At 34.6% G+C, this 9,137-nt stretch overlaps 2 protein-coding genes across 3 annotated transcripts; one reads left to right on the forward strand and one right to left on the reverse strand.

Moving 5' to 3' along the window:
- Nucleotides 1–2,257: 2,257 nt before the first annotated feature.
- Nucleotides 2,258–3,215, forward strand: LOC106335857 (photosystem I reaction center subunit N, chloroplastic). Of its 2 annotated transcripts, none has more exons than XM_013774503.1 (3): nucleotides 2,258–2,686; nucleotides 2,782–2,907; nucleotides 3,017–3,215. In XM_013774503.1, the coding sequence occupies exons 1-3, from the start codon at nucleotides 2,390–2,392 to the stop codon at nucleotides 3,185–3,187; spliced, it is 594 nt and encodes a 197-aa protein (XP_013629957.1). In that variant the 5' UTR covers nucleotides 2,258–2,389; the 3' UTR covers nucleotides 3,188–3,215. The 2 variants fall into 2 exon arrangements, with proteins under 2 accessions (XP_013629957.1, XP_013629956.1); XM_013774502.1 differs by having other exon boundaries at nucleotides 2,270–2,686; nucleotides 3,013–3,196.
- LOC106335856 (probable methyltransferase PMT26) lies at nucleotides 3,171–7,689 on the reverse strand. Its single transcript, XM_013774501.1, has 9 exons — nucleotides 7,574–7,689; nucleotides 5,661–7,071; nucleotides 5,435–5,584; nucleotides 4,956–5,226; nucleotides 4,717–4,827; nucleotides 4,460–4,634; nucleotides 4,089–4,361; nucleotides 3,813–4,007; nucleotides 3,171–3,728 (listed from the first exon to the last, which is right to left on the reverse strand). The coding sequence occupies exons 2-9, from the start codon at nucleotides 7,029–7,031 to the stop codon at nucleotides 3,497–3,499; spliced, it is 2,778 nt and encodes a 925-aa protein (XP_013629955.1). The 5' UTR covers nucleotides 7,032–7,071; nucleotides 7,574–7,689; the 3' UTR covers nucleotides 3,171–3,496.
- Between the last annotated feature and the right edge of the window lie 1,448 nt (nucleotides 7,690–9,137).

Here is a 9,137-nt window from a genome sequence, read left to right on the forward strand (position 1 = left end):
AAATATCAATCATATTATGGTGATATAAAAATTATAACATTAAACAAATTATGCGGCGGCACGCCCAAGCCAATAATTATAGTGTAATTAGTAATCAAGGTTTATTAACGAAGCGACATACCGCCCGCATTAATATAGATAAATAATAATAATTAAAACAACCACTATAAAATAATTAATAATAATATAGGCGGTATCCCGGCCATTATAGCAGAGTAAATATGATACATATAAATTTTACCGAATCGCAGAGTGATCGTGCTGATAACGTGTTATAAAATAACATATAATTTTATAGTATCGAAAAATTTTAAATAAGGGCAAAATTTTATACCCGCAGGAAGAAGATAACACTGATAACAAAAGAAAATGTGTTATAAGAAGAAGAAGGGATGGTGTATTACAATTGATCGAAACGATCGTTTATATAGAAGTGAAAAAGTAGGACTTACTGTACGTGCATAGTGACGGTGGGCTCCACATGATTTACGTTCGCACACAATGTCAATGTTTTCGGTGCAACAAACATTGACATTTACTTTCCTTCGTTCCATCACGTTTATAACAGTATATAATTTTTTTAACAATAAATGTCTAAATGTTTGTCTCAGATTCGTGGATCTATTTATAATAAATAATAATATGAATGTTAAATAAATACAAATGTGTAAAACAAGATTGGACTATTAATAAAATAAATGATCACATTATTATTAGATGTAACTAATCCCCTAGACTATATTTGCGAAGTGATTTATACACATGTCGTCAGTACAATCATTCTCGCTGAAAAAAGAAGACATGGCACTTAGAATAGATGACAAGGTTTTAGAAAATATTGACATGGCATCATATTAATTTTGAGATGTAAAATTTCCTTATAAAAATTAATTTTTTTTGCAGGGATTTTAAATATGGTAATAAAAATAACTCATATATCATCATTAATGTCAATTTTCCATATAAATATTTATTTATGGTAAACTGTTAAATATATTAATAATTCATATATCACAATTAAAAGAATAATATATATATATATATATATATATATATATATGTATATATATATCTCACATTAATAAAAATAAAGTAAATAAAGTAACACTAATCCAAAAAAAAATTGATAGTTAAATATTTAAACATTATTTAAATTTATTTGTTCATCTTCATCATTTAAATTAACAAAAGATTTTTCAGTTTAACTAAAGCAAACAAAGTCTCAAATTTATTAGAATTTATATTTATATGTATATATATATGTATATTCCTAGACTATATTTGCGAAGTGATTTATACACATGTCGTCACTACAATCATTCTCGCTGAAAAAGATGACATGACACTTAAAATAGATGACATGGTTTTAGAAAATAGTGACATGATATCATATTAATTGTGAGATGTAAAATTTTTTTATAAAAAATTAAATTTTTTATGCAGGGATTTAAAATATGGTAATAAAAATAACTCATAAATCATCATTAATGTCAATTTTTCATATAAATATTTATTTATGGTAAACTATTAAATATGTTAATAATTCAAATATCACAATTAAAATAATTATATATATATATGTATATATGTATCCCACATTAATAAAAATAAACTAAATAAAGTAACACTAATCCAAAAACAAATTGATAGTTAAATATTTAAACATTATTTAAATTTATCTGTTCATCTTCATCATTTAAATTAACAAAGATATTTTGCAGTTTAACTAAAACAAACAAAGTCTCAAATTTATTAGAATTTATATTTATATGTATATATATATGTATATTCCTAGACTATATTTGCGAAGTGATTTATACACATGTCGTCACTACAATCATTCTCGCTGAAAAATTAAAAATATTTTTATAAAATCTAATTTTATCTTTATTAAAATTTGAATAAAATCAAATTTAAATAGTTATACCAAATCAAAAGAAATAAGATTACAAAAATACGTTTATGATTTTTTATAACTATTGAAGTTAAATATAAATTAATAATATTGAAATATAAATCAAAAAAAAAATTTGAAATAAAAAATATTATGTTAAAAATTACTATTTCTGCGCATGGCGCTGGAAAACTCTTAGCATTGTGTATAGGTTCTGAATAATCGCTAGATCTATATAAAGATAGATGAGAGGTGGGGACTGAAGTGGAGCTAATAACCACAGAAGCACTTGAAAGAGAATCTGAAAGACTCAAAACTTTAAAAGCTTCAAGTTTTGTGTAATAACTTTTGCCAATAGGACTGAAGGGAAATCTCACCTTATCCACACTCCAACCACAATCCCTTATTACATTCACGTCCACGTCAGCATCATCCTATACTAAATCATAATCTCCTCCTTCCCCAGTCCACCAATCAAACCCCAAAAAACTCTCAATGGCAGCCATGAACTCAAGTGTTCTCACCTGCAGCTACGCAATCTCTGGTGCTGGATCAGTAGAGCTAAACCAGAAAGTGGGTTTGGTGAGTTCATCAGTTGGGTTTGGTCAGAAGAAACAGACGGTTCCTGTGATCAAAGCTCAAAGAGTTGGAGGTGATGATGTTGATGGGTCTAGTGGAAGAAGATCAGCCATGGTGTTCTTAGCGGCTACACTCTTCTCATCTGCTGCTGTGTCTGCTTCTGCTAATGCTAGCGTCTTCGATGAATACCTCGAGAAGAGCAAAGCCAACAAAGTAAAGTCCTTAAACATTTTCTGAATCTTGTTGACATCTCTAAAGAAACCTCTTTATGTAAAGTAATGGTTTTATGTTGAAATTTTGATTTATAGGAACTGAATGATAAGAAGAGATTGGCAACAAGTGGAGCAAACTTTGCGAGAGCGTTCACTGTCCAATTCGGAAGCTGCAAGTTCCCTGAGAATTTCACTGGTTGCCAAGATCTTGCCAAGCAAAAGGTTTTTTCCTCTAAAACTTAACCCTTTTTTTATTCTTTCCTTGGGAGGTAGTTAATCTTTTGAAGAGATGATCATGTTCTTCTTTCCGTTCTCTTGTATTTGCAGAAAGTCCCATTTATCTCTGAAGATTTGGCGTTGGAATGTGAAGGCAAAGACAAGTTCAAGTGTGGTTCCAATGTTTTCTGGAAATGGTGAAGAACTCTGTTTGTTGTTATCCAATTCTTATATAAACCCAACAATGTATCTCCCTTTATTCATCAAAGTTTTCATGCTCATTTGAATCTACCAATTTAACCTCTAATTAAGTATTATGAAAGATAATTATGCACACATAGATAGATCACTTTGGATGAGAATCGAGTATTAACATTAACAAAACAAGACCTCAAGAAAGTTCTGCATCTTCAAGACGAGAAACAGGTGCGAGTAATACAGACAAACGACTCAACTCAGACTTAATACACTAAAAATGGGAAGAATAACCCTAAAAGACGACAAAAAGGAAAAATGATATAACGAGTTAATAAGAGTGTGTGTGTGTGTGTGTGTTTACGTACAAAAGCGTGGGGACTCGGGACTAAGTTTGTTCTCAAGCGGCAATAGCGTAAGTGAGAGTTTGTACATCTTCGGGTCGCCAAATTGATTTCTGAACAGAAAGCAAACCTTCTTTGCCTTTAGAGTAAGTCATATGAACTTCCCATTTCATTGCTTTCACCATTGCTTCCACTTCTTGTACGGTTTTTGCATCGTCTCGGACTATTAGTTTCCCTTCCGGTCTCAGAACCCGATCCACTTCCGCAATAACCGCCGTTAGATTGCACCTGTAAGGTACAAAAAAAGAGGAGAGATTGGTTAGTTAGTTATCATAAACATAAAACATAGACTCTGTTTCTTACACAACAGACCTTTGCTTGAGTTTGGACAAAAGATGGTCGGCGTGAACAAGATCGTATGATCTCGGATAAGTGCTGAAAGATTCACACCAGTCGTGGTAGATACCGAAGAGTCCTCGTTCATAGATTATAGCTAGTGTGTCTGGTGAATCTATTGGAACCACATTCATCACCCACACTTTCAAGTCTCTTAGAGCCGCTGCAAATCTGCAAATAGAACCAAACCACACAAACATTGAAGATGCGTCTAAAATTCTAATGAAAGACACTATGTTCTGTTTTGCTTACCCTCCATAAACGGCTTTCATGTCCATGACATTTCTAACAGATGCCCAGTTAATTCCTAAACCATTAAGGTATGATTTGGTGACTACACGTTTCCAGTGCTCATAATCAGCGCTGAAATCATCTGGTGCTGCTTTTCCATAAACTCCGGTTTGGGAACTTGATAACCAGAATGGTGGTTTCTCTAATCTCGCTGGCCATTGCTCGGGCCACTGAGATCCACGCTGCGTTGTGTCTTCTGGTGCTGTGTGCATGCATGCTTCAAGTGGCACCTTCCTGTAAAAAACCACACCCAATAAACATGTATGTGATACAACGTACACTGGCTGATTTTTTTATAGCACCGTACCAAATATTATAAGAGAAAGGCATACCAAGATGCGTTCGGGTCATCAGAGTCCGCACATATCGGAGGTTGTTGTTCTGATCTGCTTTTGTAGCATTCGTTTGAAGTAGGCTTTTTGTAAGTAGCTACACCAACTCCGTTGATTTTGTCCTTGTTGATGGATATGAGTTCCCAACACATTTTCTTAGTGAGTTCAGTCATAGCTGCAAAATTGGCCAACATGAGGTAGATGTGAGAAAACATGTTCAGAAAAATTATATATGGAGGATAGCGTTTTTCTACAACCTTCCCATATTTCAACATCTTCGGTCTTCTTCTGATAAACTGGAGTAGCAGACCACACAAAGAAGCCACCGGGTCTCAATACACGATTAAGCTCCAGAAGGAGTTTTCCACCTGTCCATGTATAGTGGACACAAACATCAGATAGGTAATAAAGATTTCAATGAATTTAATAGAAACAGATGGTTAAGATCCAGGAGTTATCCATTCAAAGCTACATGCATGGCGGTTATGAGACTTACCTTCTATGTGCCATGGCACTCTACAGCGAGCACAGTGAACAATGTCAAAGACTCTGCCAGGGAAAGGTAGCCTTGTAGTGCCCATCACCGCAGAAATGGCGGGAATGCCTCTCTCAAGAGCAAATTGCACTTGAGCTTCATGTTCATCTTTAGGCGCAAGGGACATGGTGGTCACGTCTCTGTCAAAGAGGAAACCACCAAAGCTTGCAACACCACATCCAACATCCAAGACCACGCGAGAGCGTTTACCCCAAGAAATATCAGGGACAGACTGTAAAGCAGATTTTTCATCAGAAGAGGAACTCCATAAGCACAAATATTTTACCCCGTAAGCAATCAAAGTACAAACCAATTCACATTATTTAACACAATAGGGGAGTAGAAAACAACTGGATGCATATAAGAAACAATGGGTAAAAAAAGGATTATATTTAGAGCAGTAATCCAATTCAGACGTTCTAACAACAAAAATTACCAACCTCCTGTATGAAATCGATGTAATGAAGAGCACCATGCTTGAATTGGGTTCCTCCTCCAGGGAAAGTTAGAAACTCTCCGGTAACTTTAACCCAATTTTGATGCCCCTTATACTCAGCAAGCTTGGTATGAGGGACGTTAGTGTACCAAATCTGCATAAACGAGAAATATTTTTACTAGGTTCTCTAGAGATATATAAATGATAAAGAGTGAACAAAGTCAACATACCTTTTCTCGACTTTTGGGCCACTCAATTGGGCGCTTGTATCCTTCAGGCAAAGGAACAAGGCAGGTGGGTGGGGTGTCTGGGCAATGCCTCTCACGATGCTCATAATGTTTAGTAGTCTTAAGACTCTTAATGGCTTGCACATTATCGAGACAGGGAATGTAATCCGGTCCGGCAGTTGTATTGCAGAGTGTCCATTTGAAATCAACTTGATCACCAGAACCCTTCTGAGCTTCTTTCTCATTTTTGGACTCCGTTGCCTGGGTTGTGAAAGAACCATTTTGTGCGGTAGTTTCATTCAGTAGCTCTAACTGTGTCCCAGGAGGCGAAAGATCCCCTGATGTCCCGTTTTTAGGTATACTCTTCTCTTGCTCTACAATTGTCTCGGTGCTTTCCTTCTCGGTCTTCGTTTCAGCACCTTCATTGCCTGTTTTGGTTTCTTTATCACCCTTTGCCTCTGTATCATCATCACTGGACTTTTTCTCACTTTCATCAGCTGTAGTTTTCTTTTGGTTTTCACCAGACTCGTTGTCCTCCGTTTCGGGTTTGGTTTGCTTATCATTGGAGTCAGGATTTTCTTCATCTGGGTGGTCTTTCAAATCTTCTTTCTCACCCAAATCACTTCCATCAAAACCATTCTCTGACTTGGACTCAGGATTTTCTTCATCTGGGTGGTCTTTCAAATCTTTTTTCTCACCCAAATCATTTCCATCAAAACCATTCTCTGACTTGGAGTCATCGTTTTTATTTTCCCCACCTTCGGTCTCACTTTTTGTCTCGCCAGATGAAGCAGTCTCATCTTTCCTCTCTTCCTGCTCCTCTTGTTTGGTCGAACTCTCATCACCAGATGAAGTAGACTCTTCTTTAGTTTTCTCGTCTTTCTTCTCTTCTTGGTCCCCTTGTTTACTCGCGCTCTCATCACCAGATGAAGTAGGCTCCTCTTTAGTGTTCTCTTCTTTCTTCTCTTCCTGGTCCTCTTGTTTGCTCGAGCTCTCATCACCAGATGAAATAGGCTCCTCTTTAATTTTCTCTTCTTTCTTCTCTTCCTGGTCATCTTGTTTGCTCGAACTTTCATCAACTTCAGGAAAGCTTGCATCACCATCTCCTTTTTTCTCCTCATTAGGTGTTTCACCAGCTGAGTCTTCAGACTTCTGGACATTGCCCTCCTCCGCAGGTGGGGTCATCTGTTTCTTTATCCCATCTTTGGTGTCAAGAGACACCTCATCAACATTCTGAGCGGGTCCAACATAGGAGGATGTCATCATCCAGATCCCGACTAAGCATAGGGCCACAAACACAACAACAGTCACTGTAGAACAATAGTTTGAGGAGGGCCTCCTGTTATCTAACCTAGTGTACCTTACTTGTGCCATGATTCCAATAACAATAGACTATAACAAAACGTGTACACGCCTACACAGATAGAGAGAAACAATGAAAACACACATATGTTAGGCAAGCAATCAAAATCATATCCTGAGAGATATCAAGACAAGGCAACGTCAGCTACTATATAATATTTCTTCCAGATGCATAAATCAGCTAATCAAATCGGCGAGGCCTTGTGCATGCATGTTTGTTTAATTGTAGAATTCTGAATAAGAACGTGCTGAGATGTAAAACATAGATCGAAATAAAGGTAATGTCACCCAGATCTGCTTTAAGCTCTAGCGACTACGGTTCAAAACACATATAAGGTAAAGTTACTCCGGCGACGAGGAATAAACGACGCCTCGGAGATCAACTTCATCAACAACAAAAAAAACTATAAGCTTAATAACGAATGAAAAAAAAAACAGCAGATCTCCGTAGAATAACCATTGTTCTACATTATCGAGATCATCACTAAAGCAAATACAAAAAAAAAAAAAAAATCACACAGTGAAAAAATATTAGGAATGTGTATAAAGCGTACCTGATACAGGCGATAAGCAATGTGAGAAGGGAGAATCTGAATCTCGAAATTTCAGCTAGGGAGCCATTTTCCGTCAGTTTCTCGGGAAAATTAGACGTTTGGGGAGAGGTTTTTGAGATTTGTGAGGAGAGAAGTGTATTATTTATATAGTAGAGAGATTTGATTTGATTATGAGTTTTGATCTAAAAGTGTGTATTATTAATTTAGATTTCAATTTGGAGGGAAAATACTTATTTTAGAAAAATGCGTGACGACGATTAGTAGCGGAGAGAAGAGAGGGAACTACGGAGCAGGCGTGAATTTAGTAGTGGTCGAAAATCTATTCAAATCTTCCTTCTTTTTTTAGATTATTTTGGGTATGTTTAGTCAATTGCTTATTACACGACCTTAGCCATTTTTTATATATTAATAATCAGAATTGTATATAGTTATCATATGACATAATCTTATTATATAAAGCAAAGTTGTTGAGGGGTGGTGTTCCTTATTATAGCATGTTTTTAGCTCAAAGTAAAATCCTCACTTTTTAAGCTTTACTCTTTCCTTCATTTAATAAACTCTTTCTTCTTGGTCACCTCTTGGGTAGATAATAAATTTCCATTTTAATTAACAAACACAAAACGCAGCTACGTTATTTGAACAATTAAATTTGAAAAATGCCGGTGGAAATTAACAATCCAACCAATTAAAAATTATCTAAATTTGATCGTTTAAAAATGAGTGTTTATCCTTCTACGTCTCTATTAACTATTGGAATGTTGTACTAATTTTCATGTGACACATAAATTATACTACCAAGTTTCAATTACTAATAGTTTCAGCGATCGCTTTTATTTGAGTGAGTGTTTGGTAATTTGGATTACCTGATATAATCATTTTGGCCGTGAAAACGAGTGAAGTAAAGACTAAGGAGGCGAAGGACCAATAAGCTCTCGATAGATCCCTTTGATCCAAAAAAATGTTCTTACTACAACGATGTCAAACTTATTTATCAAACTTATTTATCTATATTATTAAAAGAGAAGTACACATTTGAAAATGTTCTTATTTCATTAATTAAACTTTTTTTTTTCTTGTCTTTTTCAGTTGCATTTATGAAATATCCTAAAACGAATAAAACTGCCTAATTTATTACTTGTCTTTTCAGCTACCTTAATGAAATATCATTAAATAAATTTGGACATAATGTCATTTAATCAACCAAAAAAACCCATGAGCTATCCTTACGTGCATAATTTTAATAATGGAGATTTTTAAAAACGTGCATCATTAAAATGTTACCTAAAACATGCAGCACTAATATATAATATGCATCAATAAAACTAGAATTTGACTCACACAATTGTACGGATATTATTTTCAGTTGATTAAATTTAAAAATAATTATTTATTCAAAAAATATTTAAGAATGGCTATGTTTTTAAAAATTATATGGTATTATTTGCTCATAACTCATTTGTCATTTGATAAATTGTTAGAAAGAAAATTTTAGCATAATATAACTCAGTTGTCATTTGCTAAATTTATGGTTTTTATTTATATTTTTTATTATTTAATTATAATA

Source organism: Brassica oleracea, chromosome C3 (genome assembly GCF_000695525.1).
Source record: "Brassica oleracea var. oleracea cultivar TO1000 chromosome C3, BOL, whole genome shotgun sequence".
In the NCBI taxonomy this organism is placed as follows: domain Eukaryota; kingdom Viridiplantae; phylum Streptophyta; class Magnoliopsida; order Brassicales; family Brassicaceae; genus Brassica; species Brassica oleracea.

Bases quoted from the DNA above. Each gene is read 5' to 3' on its own strand.
- LOC106335857 (XM_013774503.1), top strand. From the start codon at position 2,390: ATGGCAGCCATGAACTCAAGTGTTCTCACCTGCAGCTACGCAATCTCT. The intron at 2,687-2,781 runs GTAAAGTCCTTA...TTTGATTTATAG, and splicing joins AGAAGAGCAAAGCCAACAAA to GAACTGAATGATAAGAAGAG. The intron at 2,908-3,016 runs GTTTTTTCCTCT...ATTTGCAGAAAG, and splicing joins AAGATCTTGCCAAGCAAAAG to TCCCATTTATCTCTGAAGAT.
- LOC106335856 (XM_013774501.1), bottom strand. From the start codon at position 7,031: ATGGCACAAGTAAGGTACACTAGGTTAGATAACAGGAGGCCCTCCTCA. The intron at 5,227-5,434 runs GTTGGTAATTTT...TCTGCTTTACAG, and splicing joins ACATCGATTTCATACAGGAG to TCTGTCCCTGATATTTCTTG. The intron at 3,729-3,812 runs GTCTGTTGTGTA...TGTACCTTACAG, and splicing joins TTGTCCAAACTCAAGCAAAG to GTGCAATCTAACGGCGGTTA.